Genomic DNA, 19,139 nt, shown 5'->3' with positions numbered 1-19,139 from the left:
CACACATGTTATACACAAGGACAATTTTAATCCTGCATTTTCCTGGAGTAACATCCACTGCTGGCTATCTATGGATTGTAACTGCATTTGCTAAGAACTGTGAACACAAAGAAACTTTACATGAAGTCACATGTTGATACAGGCACACAGACATCTTTCAGCAGCAACAGACTACATACATAACGCATACCAGATAGTCTCGATGGATAAATCTGCTTCACCAGTAATTCTATTTAGTAAAATCCACAGTTAATGGAGAATTCCATTTTTTAATTTTACATCTTTATTACATATTTTTCTAATACTTTATTTTTAAAAAACACTCATTCAAGATTGTAATTTGCATGGCGATAAACAAGGGTTCCATGGGTTCTAAGTTTCTTAAAAGTGTCCACAGCAACTTAAAACACCACAAGTCTTCTTTCCAATTTGCAGCACCTGACTTAAAGTTTAAATTCATCAAATACATCATTAAAACTGTCATTTTCTCTTGTGAGAAGACATGTTTCAATTGCTATTTCCAGGACTATATATTGAGCATGGGTGTACAGTACTTTTAACTGGTTAGCACAATTTTACTCACGTAATTTATAGCCAGAATAAGAACCTCTAGCCTCTCTGAACGGCCTTCCACTCAGAGCAGATGATGACGATAAATGTCTAAAATGTATCTGGGGTACTCCACTTGACATTACCAAACATGCTTCCAAATAATCTTAGAAAATATGATTCTTTAAACATATGCATAATATTCTACCACACAATGCACCATCACTTCTTTAACCATTTCCCAATTGTTCATTTATAACATTTGCAATTTTTTATTATAAATAATATTGTGATGAATACTTTCATCCATAAGTTTTATGCAAGGCTGATTATTTCTTCTAATGTCTTCTAATGTCAAAGAAGTGGCTTACTGGTTCAAACAGCGCACATACATGGTTTTAAGGCTTTTTGTATACTTTACCAAATAATCTCCAGAATAGCTCAAACAACTCCTACCAACAGTATGTTATTGTGCCCACAGGGTGGACTTCATAACAACAAAGAAAATTCAACCACAGATCTATTAGATTCTCACCCATCTCAAAACTATCACATCAAAGAAGCAAGGAGACATATTACTGGTGAGGAAGCCAAATTCAAATTCTTTTAAAAAATCACTCAGCTTTAGATCAGTAAAATAATCAACAAAAATGCTCCCCACAAAAAGTCTACCAGGTTTTTCAAAAAATAAAGTTAAAAAGAGAGAAACAGAAACTCAGGCTGGGTGCGGTGGCTCACATCTGTAATACCAGCACTTTGGGAGGCTGAGGTGGGCCAATCACGAGGTCAGGAGTTCGAGACCAGCCTGGCCAACATAGTGAAACCCCATCTCTACTAAAAATACAAAAATTAGCTGGGCGTGGTGGCGGGCGCCTGTAATCCCACCTACTCGGGAGGCTGAGGCAGGAGAATCACTTGAACCCGGGAGGCGGAGGTTGCAGTGAGCCGAGATCGCACCACTGCATTCCAGCCCAGGCAACAGTGCGAGCCTCTGTCAAAAAAAAAAAGAGAGAGAGAGAGAGAGACAGAAAGTCAGTACCAAATGACCAAAATTTTTTATTTGACTAAATTCTATTCATGCATGAGCATGACAGTCTCCCCTGTTTATTTGACTTTGGCAATAAAAAAACAAGCAGCCTTGTACAGAACAGTGAAAATGCCAAGGACGAGGACAGTCTACAGTTTTACTGTAGAATATATATATATATGTATACATATATGTGTATATATGTATACATATGTGTATGTATATATGTATACATATGTATACACACATATGTATATATACATATGTGTATATATGTATACATACATATATATGTATACATACATATATATGTGTATATATATATATTTTAAAAGGCCTCTCTCCCTTTGGCCATATCAACTCTCAGTTCAGGCCATTAAATACAGACAAATTTTCAAATTCACTTCTTTACTTCTCCAAGATCTTCGATGCTGTCATCATCTACCTATAAAACACAAATAATTATATCTCATGAGTTGTGGTTGCAATTAAGAAAAAATGGAAGCAATTTGCTTTAAAAACTTATCTCTAGCGATATATGTGTTCCATGCACTCACCTCTGGCCATTTTTCCTGAATGACGTCAATTATGTCATCTGTAAAATCTCCCTGAATGATAATTTCATCCTCCCCTGTTACTGAGGCACCACAGGAGAATTTTTGAGCAAAAAATCTTTGTGCTTCTTTAAGATCAATTTCTATTTTTTTAAAAAAAGAAAGAGCAAGAACTGTAATTGGAATTGTGCAAAGATGTTTTTCCATTTTGAAATTTAATCTGCATTTTAAAATCATAAAACAGATTGTTAATGGGTTTTATATTCCTTTCAGAACAATACAAACTACCATAGAGATCTTAACAATGCAATTTACACTTTCAAGGTCAAATAAAGGCTCAATACATAAAAACAGAATCATCTATACTACCCCTTACTCATATTAAGACCAAAATAAATCCAGGGACACTTTATTCATTTTTTTTTTTGAGACGGAGTCTTGCTCTGCTGCCCAGACTGGAGTGCAGTGGCTCGATCTTGGCTCACTGCAACCTCTGTCTCCCGGATTCAAGCGATTCTCCTGACTCAGCCTCCTGAACAGCTGGGATTACAGGCATGTGCCACCATGTCTGGCTCATTTTTGTATTTTTAGTAGAGATGGGGTTTCACCATGTTGGCCAGGCTGGTCTCAAACTCCTACCTCAGGTGATCCGCCCATGTCAGCCTCCCAAAGTGCTGGGATTATAACAGGTGTGAGCCATCACGCCTGGCCTCTTTTTTCTTTTTTAAGGCTAGTCAAGTGAAGCAGTGGGAGTAAAGAAGGAACAAAGAAATACATAAGTGGTTGTGATCATTTAGCTGTAAACACCACTGTACTCAGACCAGCCTATTGATTGTTTTTCAATCTGTGTTGTCTCATAGAGGCATCATAGTTTACATTTTCACCCAGTTTCACTACTCATTCAAGGCTTCCAGGAACTGAGGGGCTCTAAAGAAGGATGTTCTGCCACCTTCCTCAACCTCTCCTGTCATTCCCAGAGGGGATGAGCCATTTTGCAACCTTTTGCCACCATGCCTGCAGAGGACAGAGGAGCAGCATTGGCTGGTTTCAAAGAGAATCCTAACCAGCCCTCCTCATCCCACATAAAATGTGCCCAAGCAGGAATTCCAGAAAGTAAAAAGTCCCCTCTACAAAAGATTTTGACATTTCTCTAAAATTTGATTTTGAAGCTATAGTTAGAAATGCAAAATTTATGTTCTTAGCAAAAAACAGACCTGTGAAGTTTTCATGGTATGTGAGAGAGAGAGAGACAGAGAGATAGAGGGAGACAGAGAAAGAAAATAGTTCACACATTTTAAATATACTTAAGCCTGAACTCACCAAAAGTTGCAAGGCCACATACTCTTGTCACATATTTCTTCTTTGCTCTGGGAATTTTGGCTATAGTAACCTTTTGTGGTACGGTCTTCTTTTTTTGTTTTATTTGACCCCTTCCACCTTTATTTATTAAGAAAGAGCTTAGCTTTAGTTGTTTTTGACATAAGAGAATACTGTCTTTAAATTTATTAATTCTCAAAAGGTTTAAGTTTCTTTTTCTCTAATACAAAAATTACTAAACACATCCAAGTATTCATTCAATAAACATTTATTAAGTACCTACTATGTGCCCAGCACTGGGCTAAGAGCCGAGGATACAAAAGTGAACAGAACATAGCCCCTGCCCTCCAGAGACTCAGTCTAGTGAACGGAGTAAAAAAAAAGTTACAGCAACCTGATACATACAATAATAGGAACCATGAATAAGGCTTTATGCTAGCTTTGCAGAGAAACAACTTAGTCTGCTTCCAGAGGACACAGAAAGTTTCCTAGAGGAAGTAATATCTAGGTGGAGTTTTGAAGAATAATGAAAGGTCCAGGTAAAGGGAAAAAGGCTGGAGAGGCATAAGAAAGGACATTCCAGGGAAAGGGAACAAGTACAGAAATAAGAAAAGGCGTTATATTTGGGAACTTCACTTGTCTTGATTGAAGGATGCTTATGAATATGTAGCAGATGGAGCCAGAAAAGCAAAAGATTACATACATAGCAGTCACTGGATCTGTGTTTCGGTGGATCTGTGAAGAGTAAGACTGATAGAAAGGCCCCTACAGAGGCTCTTGCGTTAGCTCAGGCAAAAAATTGAAAGTAAAGCAGTGCCAACAGTAATGGCCACTAGGCCACAGGCAGGAGAGGAGGGAGGAGAAAGAACAGAAGCTAGAACTGAGTAAAGGGAGAAAGAGAATGTAAGATGGTTCTCAGGGCTCTGGTTTGGATGACTGAATAAATAGTGTTGTCACTAACCAAAATAGAGAAAAAGCAGTCAGTTTGGGACTTGAGACTCGAGACTCAGTAAGCTTAGTTTCCAAAGTGCAGTGTTTGAGGTGCTTCTGGGATAAAGCACACTTCTAGGCTAGAGACACAGGCCAGATCCAGATATACAGATTTGGGAATTTTAAGTGTATACTGGGCAGCAGAAGTTAGGGATGTGATAGAATCATCCAACAAGAACGTGCAGAATGAGAAGTAAGTGGGCCTAGGACAGAATCCTAGAAAATACCAACTTCTAAAGGACAGAAGGAACAGAAGTCCGCACAGAAGACTAAGGAGGAGTGATAGGAGACCTAGGAAGGAACAGAAACCAAGGAGGGACAATGTTTCAGGAAAGAGGGAGTGCATGTGCGCTTATTATTTAGCAATAACTAAGCCACTGCTGACCCTTATCGGAAGAGCTGCAGTGGCCAGGAAGTCAGGTTAGGATGGACTGAGGAGTGAACAGTGTACCACAGAACAGAAGCGGGGATAGTGAGTCTGGCCTTAGTAAAGAAATCTGGCTAAGGGAAGGAGAGGGATAAGGTAAAGAAAGACATGAGCTTTGGGGAGAGTTTTTTTTTTTTTTTGAAGACGCAAAGTCCTAAAAATATTTATAAGTGAATTTTAGTCATAGGGGAGAATAATGAATGAAAATGAAAGAGGTGGGTACAGGATCCACAGCACCAGGAGTTGGTTTGAGAAGGAGTCAAGTGTATGCAACAGCCGTAAAACACAGTTTTCAACTGAGCTATCAGAAGTAATGAGAAGATAAAATCTTTTATATAAATGTCCTCACTCTACTTAAATAGAAGACACAGGAATTTTAGCAGTTTTTTACATACCAACAGGGCAAATAAGCATGTTTTCCTAGGTCCAATTTACTGACACAGCCCAAATCATACCACATCCAACCATGATCCTATTAGTATGTGCCCCTTTGTATGATATACATGGGGAATTACAATAACAGGTACATGGTATTAACGTTGGGAACCTCCCCCTTTTTGTAAGAGATGAGGTCTCACTATGTTGCCCAGGATAGAGTGCAGTGGCTATGTGGAGGAACGATCATTGCATACTACAGCCTTGAACTCCTGGGCTTACGTGATCCTCCTGCCTCAGCCCCCTAAGAAGCTGCGACTTTAGGCGCCCACCATTGTGCCTAGCTTTGGGAACCATTTTAATTACTTACATTTTCTATCGCAGTGACGGTATGACTGTACAAATCAAGCTGTGAATTTAGGTCTTACCTCTCTTCTGTTTTTTCTTCTCCTCTTCTTCCCCTGCTGTTCCTTGACCCTCACTAATTCCAGCTTCTTGTTTGGGTGAATTTTCTAGATATAAAAGTGAAATACAAAAGCATGAACATCATCTCACACTGTTAAAAAAAAGAAATCACCTTTGAGCAACCTCATATACAAATAAGGCATCTTACCAACAGCTGAGCATGAAATTTGTAAAGCAATGGATTACACTGCTAGATTTCTATTCAAGTCTAGTTCTAAAGTCATTATAGTAAGTGTATGGTAACAGAAGAGAAAACCCAGTCTTTTGATATGTGAGGGCTGAAATTTTTAGCCACAGGAAAGGAGCACAGAACACTTGGGCTCTGCAGGAGTGCTCTAGCATCTAAACTTACTAATTTTGTTAACATCTAGAGAAGAGCTCCCCACCCACTCAGACATGATCCTATCCCAGGAAGGTCCCGTTCAGGGACAACCATGTAGACTGAATATAAAACCAGACTTGAGGGTTCTTATTCAACCACTGACAGTGATGGAGTAGCTACCAGCCAAAAGAGACTTACCAAGTTAGGGGTTTGTGTGTCAGGGAAATCACCTGAAAGTCAAGGAGCAATGAGTGGGGCAGCACTGGGTGTCTCTGAGCAGGCCTGTTCCCAGACCAGGCTTTCTCTTCTTCTTGCTACTGCCTTCATTTTTACCAGTCTTGCAAGAGAAGCCATCAATATGAGAAAACTGAGGAATTCTGTTCCTCCATAGTCTTCCCACCTCTGGCAATGGCAACTCCACTTTTTTTGAGACGGAGTCTCCCTCCGTTATCCAGGCTGGAGTGTAGCAGTGCGATCTCGGCTCACTGCAAGCTCCGCCTCCCGGGTTCATGCCATTCTCCTGCCTCAGCCTCCCAAAGTAGCTGGGACTACAGGCGCCCGCCACCTCGCCCGGCTAATTTTTTGTATTTTTAGTAAAGACAGGGTTTCACCGTTTTAGCCAGGATGGTCTCGATCTCCTGACCTTGTGATCCACCTGCCTTGGCCTCCCAAAGTGCTGGGATTACAGCGTGAGCCACCGCACCCCGCCTCTTTGGTCTATTCTTAGCAGAGCAGCCTAAGTGATGCTGCTGAAACAAGTCAGACCTTATCACTCTTCTGCTTAAACTCCTCCAAGAGCTCATCATCTAACTAAGAGCAAAAGCCAAAACAGCCCACAATGCCCTACCCGGTGTGGTCTACTCTGACTTCATATCAAACTCTTCTCCGGTCCTTCAATAAGCTCCAGACACAAAGGCTTCCTTGCTGTTTCCTGAATATACTAGGAAAGCTACTACTCAGGGCCTCTCCTCAGGCTGTGTCCTCTGCCTAGAAATGTTTTGCCAGATACCCAAATGACTCATTCCCTCAGTTCCAAAATAATCAACTGCCACCTTTTCAGCAAAATCTTTCCCGGGTACTACCTAAAATTTCAAATTCCTTCCCACCAATTCTTATCTCCCCCTTTCCTGCTTATTACTGTCTACATATTATGTTTTGCTTATTTAATCTGTCTCCCTTTCTAGAATGTAATTGCCACAAGAGTAGGAATCTTTTATTTATTGGCTTATCCTCAGAATCTGCAACAGTGTGTAGCATATAGTACACTTACAATAAAAATCAATATATATTTGCCCCTAAATCATTTACTTTTTTTAATTTTGTTTTTTTGAGACAGAGTTTTGCTCTTGTTGCCCAGGCTGGCGTGCAATGGTGCCATCTCGGCTCACCGCAACCTCTGCCTCCCGGATTCAAGCGATTCTTCTGCCTCGGCCTCCCGAGTAGCTAGGATTACAGACATGCGCCACCATGCCCAGCTTTGTATTTTTAGTAGAAACAGGGTTTCTCCATGTTGATCAGGCTGGTCTTGAACTCCCGACCACAGGTGATCCACCTGCCTCAGCCTCCCAAAGTGCTGGGACTACAGGCGTGAACCACTGAGCCCAGCCAATCATTTACTTACTTTTTTTTTGAGACGGAGTCTTGCTCTGCCACCTAGGCTGGAGTGCAGTGGCACAATCTCGGCTCACAGCAAGCTCTGCCTCCCAGGTTCACGCCGTTCTCCTGCCTCACCCTCCTGAGTAGCTGGGACTACAGGTGCCTGCCACCATGCCTATTTTTTTTTTTTTTCATTTTTAGTAGAGATGGGGTTTCACTGTGTTAGCCAAGATGATCTCGATCTCCTGACCTTGTGATCCGCCTGCCTCAGCCTCCCAAACTGCTGGGATTATAGGTGTGAGCCACTGCGCCCGGCCCATTTACTTTTTTATGTAAGAAAGTTGATATTCAGACCTATCCTATCGCAGAGAGAACTTAAACAGCTAACAGATAAATGTTAATTCTGTAATATCCTACTAAAGGAGGACTTTCCTATCTTTAGAATAATGCCATACATGCATTTGTCTCAGGCACAGAAGTTTAATACAAGAAAAAAAATGTTCATACCTACAGTAAGTTTTGCAAATTCATTTGGAAAATTCTTCTCTAACCATTGTCTACATTTAGCAACATCAGGCATATATTCACAGTACTAGGAGAAAAAAAAAGAACTGAGTCACAACAAAACATTTTCAGTCAAACAATACGTCGTAATTAAAAATCACTCCCTATACTTGTTAATACAAAGAATAAAACAAACCACTCCCATCTGACATCTTATCCACAGGAAATCTGTATTCAACCACGATATGTCCCATAAAAAATTAGATATTAAGAAGGATTAGGTACCTCTTCACAGTACCAATTTATTTCTTCTCCCTCTATTTCTTGCTTTGAGCACATAAGTGCCTCATTTTCATGACTTGCTCATAGAGCTGGACTTAGAAAGTCTTACACATAATTTATACTGCCCTTTCTTTCCTCTGCTCATTTGTGTAGATTTTGGCATTAAGGTTACTCTTGTTTTATTAGCTGACTATTCATAAGTCCCATGCAAAAATCCAAACTGCACAGCCATGTGCAAAAGATGCACATGTATGATTTAAGGTCTAAATTTAGGAAAGAATATATAAGACCAAAAAATTATTCTAAATCAAAGTTCTCTATAAAAGGTTAAATAGCTTTACTATCAAATAATCAAAAATGAAAAATAAAAAAAAAGTTCTCAAGGTAGCTTTAAAACCAAGAATAACTTCAAATACATAAGGTAAAAAAAAAAAAAAAATTAAAGAACTTACCTCTGTTGGTAATGAACAGACTGAGGAAATAAAAAGAAAAAAGATTTGAAATGTTAAACCTATATGTACACACATACACAGGGCTTATCCTTACTTTTATATTTGAGAAAATGCTTCATTTTTACATTTTCCCTATAAGTTTTCTATACCACTTTTCAAATGCTACTCTTCAGTGTTTTTGGGGTAAAAGGCACATGGTTATTTGAGATGATACTATCTTGACTTTTTCATCTAAAGAGTGTCTCCATCAGCTGATGGAACATCAAAATATGCTATTTTGTATATAATGAGGTCTTACCATAACCATTTCAGTGGGTCAAAAAATTAAGCTAAGACACGAACAATTTCCCATACATCAGAGTTTGAAGGAAACTGGTTATTTCTTTTCTTTTGAGACATGGTCTCACTCTGTTGCCCAGGCTGGGGTGCAGTGGTGCAATCATGGCTCAATGCAGCCTGCACCCCTCCAGGGGCTCAAATGATCCTCCCACCTCAGTCTCCCAACTAAATGGGACTACAGATGCACACCACCATGCCCAGCTAATTTTTTGTAGAGACAAGGTTTCACCATGTTGCCCAGGTTAGTCTCAAACTTCTGGGCTTAAGTGATCTACCTATCTTAGCTTCCCAAAGTGCTGGGATGACAGGCGTGAAGCACTGTTCCCAGCCTGGTTATTTCTTTTGATGGTTCTACCGAAACAGCCACCACTTTTTATTCATACTGACACATTTATAAACTTTAGCAGCATTTTTACTACCATCTTTTTGCAATATATTTTTCCTTTTTTTTTTTTTCTGAGACAGAGTCTTGCTCTTTCTGCCAGGCTGGAGTGCAGAGGCACGATCTCGGCTCACTGCAACTTCTGTCTCCTGGGCTCAAGAAATTCTCCTGCCTCAGCCTCCCAAGTAGCTGGGATTACAGGCGTGTGCCACCACGCCCGGCTAATTTTTGTATTTTTAGTAGAGACGGGGTTTCACCATGTTGGCCAGACTGGTCTCAAACTCCTGACCTCAGGTAATAAGTCCGCCTCAGCCTCCCAAAGTGCTGGGATTACAGGCATGAGCCACCGCACCTGGCCTATTTTTTTTAGAGTAAGGGTCTCACTCTCACTCTGTCACTCAGGCTGGAGTGCAGTGGTGTGTCCATGGCTCACTGCAGCCTCGAACTCCTCAGCTCAAGTAATCCTCCCGCTTCAGCCTCCCAAGTAGCTGGGACTATAAGCGTGAGCCACTATGTACAGCTAAGTTTTTTATTTTTGTAGAGACGGGATCTCGCTATGTTGCCAAGGCTTTTTCATGTTATGCTACATAAGATCATGAAAGTGTAAAGCTAGAAGGAATCTTGGTTCAATCCTGTCATTTGGTGTTAGAGCCTGTACAGGCTAATAATGGACTAGAAGAACTGGAAACGCTTCCAATTTTAACCGTAAGTCTAATACTGGGTCAACTGCTTATTTTGTTTTTATTTATTTATTTTTGAGACGGAGTCTTGCTCTTTCGCCCAGGCTGGACTGCAGTAGCACTATCTCGGCTCACTGCAAGCTCCGCCTCCCGGGTTCACGCCATTCTCCTGCCTCAGTCTCCTGAGTAGCTGGGACTACAGGTGCCCGGCACCGCGCCCGGCTAATTTTTTGTATTTTTAGTAGAGACGGGGTTTCACAGTATTAGCTAGGATGGTCTCGATCTCCTGACCTTGTGATCCGCCCGCCTCAGCCTCCCAAAGTGCTGGGATTACAGGAGTGAGCCACTGCGCCCGGTCTTTTGTTTTTATTTTTAAGGTTTAGAATGGAGTAGTTCAGTGTGTCCAATATCCTGAGATTTCTCAGGGAGAGGAAGGTGGTATACCATGTAGTCACAGCAATTACTACACGCTGGGCACCTAGTATGTGCCAAATGCTTTGCTATGCCTTATATCCATTATTATGTTTAATTGTCACAACCTTGTAAGATAAGTACCATATCTATATTCAGATGATGAAACTGAGGCTTAGAGTACATAACCACTTGCATCTGGATAACAGGATTTGAATCTGCCTGTTTCTGACGCTCATGCTATTAACCACTAACTTAGGTTACAAAAAGTAAACAAGCAACTTAGTGGCACCTGACAGCTGAAAATGATCTGCCTTCACCTCACCCTACTAACATTCTACCATGCTACCACACAATCACTATTTTACAGATGGGGCACTAAAAGAGTTAAACAGCTCATACAATGACAAAGGTGGTATGTGGCAGAAGAAAACTGGAATCCATTGGTTTTGTCCAGTCTAGTCTATTATAGTTTAGGGTTATTTCCACCAAAGATCTCTCTGGTTAGCTACAGCCCTATATTCCTCACAATTCAAGTTCAAATACTAGGCATAGTTGTTCAGCCACACTTTCAGGATATAACTATATAATTATTGGTTAAACACCATCACAGCAAATACTAAAGCTACAAATTTTGTATACTATTTCAAATAATATTTAGTTCAGAAAAAAAAAAAAAAATGGGGTTTTGCTCTGTTGCCCAGGCTGGAGTGCAATGGCACCATCTCAGCTGGCTGCAACCTCTACCTCCTGGGTCCAAGTGATTCTCGTAGCTCAGCCTCCCGAGTAGCTGGGATTACAGGTGTGCACCACCACACCCAGCTAATTTTTGTATTTTTAGTAGAGACAGGGTTTTGCCATGTTGGCCAGGCTGGTCTTGAACTCCCGGCCTCAAGTGATCTGCCTGCCTTGGCCTCAGCCTCCCAAAGTGCTGTGATTACAGGTGTGAGCCACTGTGCCTGGCCTGGTTCAGCAAAATTCTAATGCAATAAAAAAATTGGGGGAGCTCCTTTAAGTTCACCATTATTTGCTTTAAAAAAGTCAATTTCTCTTTACAGATCACTTACTTATTTGGAAAGGGAAAACTGTACCTTTTCAATGCAAACATTTAGCCATCACCTTCAAACTTAGCATCACTAATAGTGAAATATCTGACATTATGAGCTCTTGATGCAACGCAACATGATGAATGAAACATCATCCACGAAACTTTCTTGCCAAAATCTGTTTAACTTGAATCTAATTACGCCTCTAGGCCGGGTGTGGTGGCTCACGTCTACAATCCCAGCACTTTGGGAGGCTGAGGTAGTGGATCACCTGACGTCAGGAGTTCAAGACCAGCCTGGCCAACATGGTGAAACCCCATCTCTACTAAAAATACAAAAATTAGCCGGGTGTGGTGGCACACACCTGTAGTCCCAGCTACTCAGAAGGCTGAGGCAGGAGAATCGCTTGATCCTGGGACACAGAGGCTGCAGTGAGCTGAGACTGCCACTGCACTCCAGCCTGGGCAACAGGGCAAGACTCCATCTCAAAAAAAAAAAAAAAAAAAAAAAAAAAAAAAAAAAAACATTAAGCCTCTAGACTCCAGCTTCTTTTTTTTTGTTAAAGAGACAGAGTCTCGCTTTGTCACCCAGGCTATAGTGCAGTGATGTGATCTTAACTCATGCAGCCTTGAACTCCTGGGCTTAAGTGTTCCTTCCACTACAGCCTCCGAGTAGCTGGAACTACAGGCACTTGCCACCACACCTGGCTAATTTATTTAATTTTTTGTAGAGGCAGGGTCTCACTATGTTGCCCAGGCTGGTCTCAAACTCCTGAGCTCAGATGATCTGCCTGCCTCGGCCTCCCAAAGTGTTGGAATTAAAGGTGTGAGCCACTGTGCCTGGCCAAATGAGCAAAGTTACCACCACATGGAAACATGGAATGGGACTAATCCACAGCCAGGTACCTCTTGATAAAATGAACTGAAATTAACAGCACTTCTGTGGTGGTCTTGGCACAAGATCATAAACTAAATCTAGTCTTAAGAATACATCAGAATGGCCGGGTCTGGTGGCTCACGCCTGTAATCCCAACACTTTGGGAGGCCGAGGCGGATGGATCACAAGGTCAGGAGTTCAAGACCAGCCTGGCCAAGATGGTGAAACCTCACCTCTACTAAAAATACAAAAATCAGCCAGGCACGGTGGCGGGCGCCTGTAATCTCCGCTACTCGGGAGGCTGAACCAGGAGAATCGCTTGAACCCTGGAGGCGGAGGTTGCAGTGAGCCGAGATCACGCCATTACACTCCAGTCTGGGCAACAGAGTGAGTCTCCTTCTGAAAAACAAACAAACAAAAACTACCTTTCTATAACAGAGAATGAACAGCCACAATCAGCTTCCTGAAAGTCAATATTTTCAATTACAAATTTCGCTGTCAACAGTCACCAAAATCACTAACTTTGCACACAGTGTCACTAAGCCTCAATCATCTCATACTTTAAAGTCTTCTAAATTTGGGGAGGAGGGTGGAAAAGATTAAAATAAAAATAAAGTCTCCTAAACTTGATTTCTGTGGCCAGTTTCAACCCATTTCAGGCACTTCCTCCTTCCTTCCAAACAGTTATTATCCAAAAAGATATAACCAATCACATCACTTCCCAGATTAAGAACTTTTCAAACATCTTATCGTACTTCTCCAGACTCAACTCCTACCAGCCCATGGTCCAACCACAATGAACTTCTATCCATGCCATTCTTTTCAGCAAACACCTATTCATCCTTCAAGACTCTGCTAAGTTTCCTTGAAGCTGATGTTATAATGGCTTGTCTTGGATTTTAATCCTGGCCCGACCACTTATACAATTGAGAAGCTTATCATCAATAAAACTGTAATATTTCAATTTTGAAGATTAAATATACAAACATAAAATCCACTCAATACTTTAACTTTCCCTTTTTTCAGTTCTCCCAAGTAGAACTGGTTGGTTCTTTATTCTCACTGCAGTCTGCTCACCCCTCTAGTATACAATTAGTACATTATAACTCACCTGTTAAAATGTTTGTCTTCCCAGTTAAGCTCAGTTTCCAGGAGATAATTATGTCTTATTTCTGTATATGGAGCACAATGCTTGCCACAGAGCAGATGCTTAAAACGTGTTTCCTAAATGAATTTGAGCTGCTCTCTGAAACCCCAGACTTTAGCTGAGAGCAAATTCTCTAATTTGCATCCTTCTTTTTGCAAACGGGGAAAGGGAGGGAGGGGGAAGGAATGATAAGAAAAATGCCTATGTCACTATCGCTTCTATTTTTTTCTTTAATCAGTTGGGTATTCTATTGCAGGGTTTTCCCTCTTCTCTAAGCACTCCAACAATACTAAATGTCTGTCAAAACTACATCCAGTTTATTTCTCCCATCTCCCTTGTCCTCAAATCTGATTAACTGCTTTATACTGTTCATCCTACCATAATTTATTTTTCAACCTCTCTTCCTCACTTATGCCACTCATTTAAATGCTCATTAATTTTGTCCTAAGTCTTATTATAGCCTGGCCAATAAGCCTGCCTCCCTCAACTGTTATCTTGCTGCCAGATTCATCTTCATGTAACTTCACTGCTCCAAAACTTTCAATGACTTACAATTATCTACAAATCAGGTGCCCCAGAACTTGGCCCCAAACCACGTTGCCATAATTTCTGGCTGCCCCTCTTCATGAATTCCACAATACAACCAAACTGTAACACTCGAAACTCCCTCCACACTACCCACTATTAAATACTTTCCTACCTCCACTCCTTTGCCTGGCAAGTCCAACCTTCAGCCCTTCTGTGCCTGCCTGAATGCAACCTTTCCTTCAAATCCCCGTTTGGCTGTGGGTGCCTCTATGAAGTCTTCCCCTAATTTCCTACAAATCTCTCCCCTCCTATACTGACACTGCAGCTATTAGTCCTTAATCTTTATTTCTTGTCTCTTTCTTCTTCTTTTTTTTCTGAGATGCAGTTTTGCTCTCAAAGGCTGAGTGCAGTGGCACGATCTTGGCTCACTGCAATCTCCGCCTCCCAGGTTTAAGCGATTCTCCTGCCTCAGCCTCCCGAGTAGCTGGGATTACAGGCGCCTGCCACTATGCCCAGCTAATTTTTGTATTTTTAGTAGAGACAGGGTTTCGCCATGTTGCCCAGGCTGGTCTTGAACTCCTGACCTCAGCTGATCCACCCACCTTGGCCTCCCAAAGTGCTGGGATTACAGGTGTGAGCCACCGTGCCCAGCCTATTTCTTGTCTCTTTCTTTCAGCATTCATCATCTTCCCTGTTAAGTTATATGTAGACAGACAGGGCCTCTGCCAATTTATATGCCTCCACAGAACTTAGCCGAGGACCTTATACATCAGAGATACTAGGTAAAAATTGTTTATAGTCTTTGTAAATTGTTATGATGTGGACTCTATTAACAATGTCATCACACCTTCTTACCAAGCTGGCTAAAAAAATCCACTACTTTTACAAAATGGTAATGTTAGAAATTAAAAGGTACAGTCTAATCCCATCTCCACTACTGGTTTCTTCAATTAAGCATAAGAATGTTTTTACATTAAGTGGAAGCCTGTACTGTTGTGGAGAGTGTTGACAAGGTAGAAAGGCACCTTTCAGTAGCTTCCACTTTAGTCCTAGTTCACAGACCCTTTGAGGTCACAGGGAATAGATCTTATCCTTCACTCACATAGGTTTCCAAATTTAAAGTGTTGTTTCACAGGTAATCATTATATAAAAATATAACAGGAATCTATATTCTGAGCATCTTGTTAAAATAAATGTATCAGTTTTTCTCACATCCTTAGTTTTGTTTTTTATTTTTGAGATGGGGTCTCGCACTGTTGCCCGGGTGGGAGTGCAATGGCGTGATCTCGGCTCACTGCAACCTCCGCCTCCCGGGTTCAAGTGATTCTCCTGCCTCAGCCTCCCAAGTAGCTGGGATTACAGGTGCCTGCCACCAGGCCTGGCTAAGTTTTTGTATTTTTAGTAGAGACGGGGTTTCACTATGTTGGCCAGGCTGGTCTTGAACTCCTGACCTCATGATCTGCCTGCCTCAGCCTCCCAAAGTGCTGGGATTACAAGTGTGAGCCACTGCGCCCGGCCCCTTAGTTTTAATTCATAATTACAGAAAAATAAAACAAGATTTCTAGAGACTGACATTTTCACTGAGCTTCCAAACTTCTCACCAACTAAGCAATTCTCTATGTGGTGAAATCTACCCAGTTCACCTCGTTCCAGGTACACCCCAAGAATCTTTCTGGCTTTTCTCTTTCTCCCTTAGAAAAGCTCATATACTGTCTCTCTCTGCTGCCAAATGCAGCATACTTGGATTCTTCCATTTGGAGAAACTCAAATTCACTGTATTGCAAGTCAGCCTATTATCTATCTCCAAATCTAATCTTTCTCAAAGTCATCATTTTTAGTGGTGTTCTGGTTTTTCAACTCTCTCAATTGTGAAATATCTTTTTCCTTTTTCACCATTAAACATTGTATCTTTTCTTTGATTAACCCTCTTTATTCACTTTTATACTGCTTACACTCTCAGCAAGGCACTTATTTACCTCAAACCTAGATTTCTGAAAGTGGCCTTCAAATTTGTGGGTTCTATTTCCTCCAAATAATGCAGCATATTAATCTCTTGTCACTTTGTTTTCCCGCTCAAAAAACGATTAGGTTGGTGCAAAAGTAACTGCAGTTTTTGCCATTACTTTTAATGGCAAAAAGATATCATTTCTCCTTCTATGGTACTTAAATGTCAGATGTGGTCTCTACTGCAGTCACAGAATGTAAGGTCCACGTGAACAAGGATCTTCTGACTTATTCACTACTCAGGCCCCAGCACCTAAAACATCACTAGGCACACAGTAAGTTCTGAGAAATATTTACTGAAAAAATATTTACTTGCCCTTTTACTGTCCTGTATCTTCAGATTTTTCTGAAAGTTTCCAAGATGCGAATACATACAGCATTTACAATTCACAAATATTTCTATATTGAAAATGAAGAAAAACACTCGAAAGTGAAAAAGATCTTGATTAAACCTAATACATATATCATGATTCAAACCAAGAAGACTTTCCTCACTGTCCTACCACCCAACACTCCAACCTCACCTTCTCCCACTCCTTAACGGGCACCCTCCCTATACGATACACCAGACAAACTCAAAGCTGCTCACTTCTTCACAGACAGCCATCAAGCTTTTTCTTACATAGTCGTGCGCTTTGTCTGGGACGCCGTTCCCCACCTTCTCATCCAGTCCTTGCCATCCTTAACTCATAATCTTCCAAGAAGCCCTCCTTTGACAGCTAGACCAGCATACACCTTGAGGACCTTCAGGCTGAAATAACCTAGTTGCACATCCTGTTACAAATGGACTGTAAGCTTCTTCAGGCAGAGTAGCCAGACACAAATCACCCAGGTGGGGAAACTCTGTTAATTCATGCCTCCTCCTCCCCAGGACTCCTCTCCCCCAGTACAAACTCACCAAATGAAAATGATGGGGAAAAAAGCTTACCAAATGTCAAACTGTTATTACAATGCATAAAAGTATAGTGAGTAAAAGTCATTCTGTGGCTACCAACACTTGCCTCCACAATAAAGGACTCGAAGTGGGTAATCGGCATCTAACTTGGCACTGTTCCTTGGGTCTCCTTTGCAGTCAGCCCCGCTGGATTCAGAAATGTCAGCAGCCATTTCACAAACCTGTAAGCAAGGAAAATAACACACCCTCACTATTTTAGAATCAGGACACCAGAAGAGCAGTGTTCCTCTCAACAGAAACCTCCCCACCCCAAAGCTGTTTCAAGTCTGTTGTTGAGTGGGGGATACAAGCTGCATTCGATTCATAAAATATAAGCAATCCCAGGCACAGCATCTCCTTGCTCCACAGGTCTACAGGGAAGCAAGCAGCAAATGGACCATGAAGGATGGGGCAGAGGGACTCACTAGTGAAAAACAGGAAGCAATGGGGAAGGAAAGATGGGGTGAGTACCCACGGCAGACACGGAGCAAAAAGGTCTGAGGGTGATCTGGGAGGGATGCAAACTGCAGTGAGAGAGAAGGGCTACAAAGGCGCCGAATGGAGAGAGGCTGGAAGTGCCTAGGAACAAGGGGTGGGTCATCGGAGGAGCCCGGGGTGCAGGGTATGGGGGCAACTAAACGCCACGAGAGGGGCCTGCGGAGTCTAAAAAGGGCACGGGAGGGGGCGGGGTAACCAGAGCCTAAGAAGGATGAGGAGAGAAAACGAGCACAGAATGTAAGAGCACTGAGGGGACAAGGGCGACCAGGTCTGAGGCGAAGGAGCAACCCCGGGGACGCCAGAAGAGGCCCTTGTGGGCGGGGGTGTGGAGAGGCCCGGCCCGGCCCCCTTCCGCCAGGCAGCATCTCAGCTTCCCCCACACTCTCTACGAGCTTCTCGGGAGCGGGAGAAGCACTTGGGGTCGTTACCCAGACGGTCGCACAGGCCCCGCCGGCTCCGCTCCCGCCGCTATCGCCAGCTGAACCAACACATGCAACTCGTCTCCCCGGCCAGGGCCGCCCGAGCGCCCGACCGCCAGCAGCGCTCCCGCGAGACAATGAGCCTTTATCGCGAGATTCCGGCCGCCGCTGGGCGGATGTCGCGAGAAGCCGGAAGACGGGGGCGGAGAAAAATTGCGGAGCGTGCGCCTTGCCCTCCGGTTGGGGGCGTGGCCAAGAGGCCGAGAGGCGGGCCACCGGCAGGCGGTGCTCGTCACCCGTTGGAGAGGAGAATCCTCGAGATGGGCGTGCCGAGGGGAACGCGACTTGCACACGCAGAGAGCGCACCTGAGTCAGAAATGACTCCCTATTAATGAGTCCGAGGATCATCGCCTCGGTGTCTGCGGTGCATCCTGGAGTCCTGACTAACCTCCAGCTACTGCATAAATCACTCCCGTGCGGGGAGATTGCAGCCAGATAGAGCGTTTGGTCGCATTTTAACACCATGCACTGAATTAAAGGAAGGTTTTCTCCCTCCCTCCCTTCCTTCTTTCCTTCCTCTCTTCTTTTCTCTCTCTCTTTGCCGGATGGAGCGTTTCGTTGCGTTTTAACACCATACACTAAATTAAAGGAATTCTTTTTTCTTTCTTTTCTGTTCTTTCTTTTCTTTCTTCTTTCTCTTCTTTCTGTCTCTTTCTTCCCCTTCCCTCCCTCCCTTCCTTCCTTCCTTCTTTCCTTCCTTCCTCCCTCCCTTCCTTCCTTCCTCCCTCCCTTCCTTCATCCTTTTCTTTATGTTTTGACAGGGTCTCACTCTGTCACCTAGGCTGGATGGAGTGCAGTTGCACAAACACAGTTCACTGCAGCCTCGACCTCCCAAGTAGTTGGGAACACAGGCGCGCGTTACCACACCCAGCTAATTTTTAATTTTTTTGTAGAGGTGGGGGAATCTCCCTATGCTGTCCAGGCTGGTCTCGAACTCCTGGACTCAAGGGATCCT

At 42.5% G+C, this 19,139-nt stretch overlaps 1 protein-coding gene across 2 annotated transcripts; it reads right to left on the bottom strand.

Annotated features, from left to right (window-relative positions):
* Positions 1 to 8: 8 nt before the first annotated feature.
* Positions 9 to 18,267, bottom strand: DENR (density regulated re-initiation and release factor). 2 transcript variants are annotated; one of them, XM_031000906.3, is made up of 8 exons: positions 18,134 to 18,267; positions 17,275 to 17,389; positions 8,861 to 8,880; positions 8,130 to 8,214; positions 5,668 to 5,751; positions 3,451 to 3,567; positions 2,134 to 2,273; positions 9 to 2,021 (listed from the first exon to the last, which is right to left on the bottom strand). In XM_031000906.3, the coding sequence occupies exons 2-8, from the start codon at positions 17,378 to 17,380 to the stop codon at positions 1,977 to 1,979; spliced, it is 597 nt and encodes a 198-aa protein (XP_030856766.1). In that variant the 5' UTR covers positions 17,381 to 17,389; positions 18,134 to 18,267; the 3' UTR covers positions 9 to 1,976. The 2 variants fall into 2 exon arrangements, with proteins under 2 accessions (XP_030856766.1, XP_063550511.1); XM_063694441.1 differs by lacking the exons at positions 17,275 to 17,389; positions 18,134 to 18,267 and adding exons at positions 16,586 to 16,672; positions 16,896 to 17,046.
* Between the last annotated feature and the right edge of the window lie 872 nt (positions 18,268 to 19,139).

The sequence above is a fragment of the Gorilla gorilla genome, chromosome 10, assembly GCF_029281585.2.
Source record: "Gorilla gorilla gorilla isolate KB3781 chromosome 10, NHGRI_mGorGor1-v2.1_pri, whole genome shotgun sequence".
NCBI lineage: Eukaryota > Metazoa > Chordata > Mammalia > Primates > Hominidae > Gorilla > Gorilla gorilla.
The sequence above is the reverse complement of the archived record's forward strand: the minus strand, read 5'-3'. Positions and strand labels throughout refer to the sequence as shown.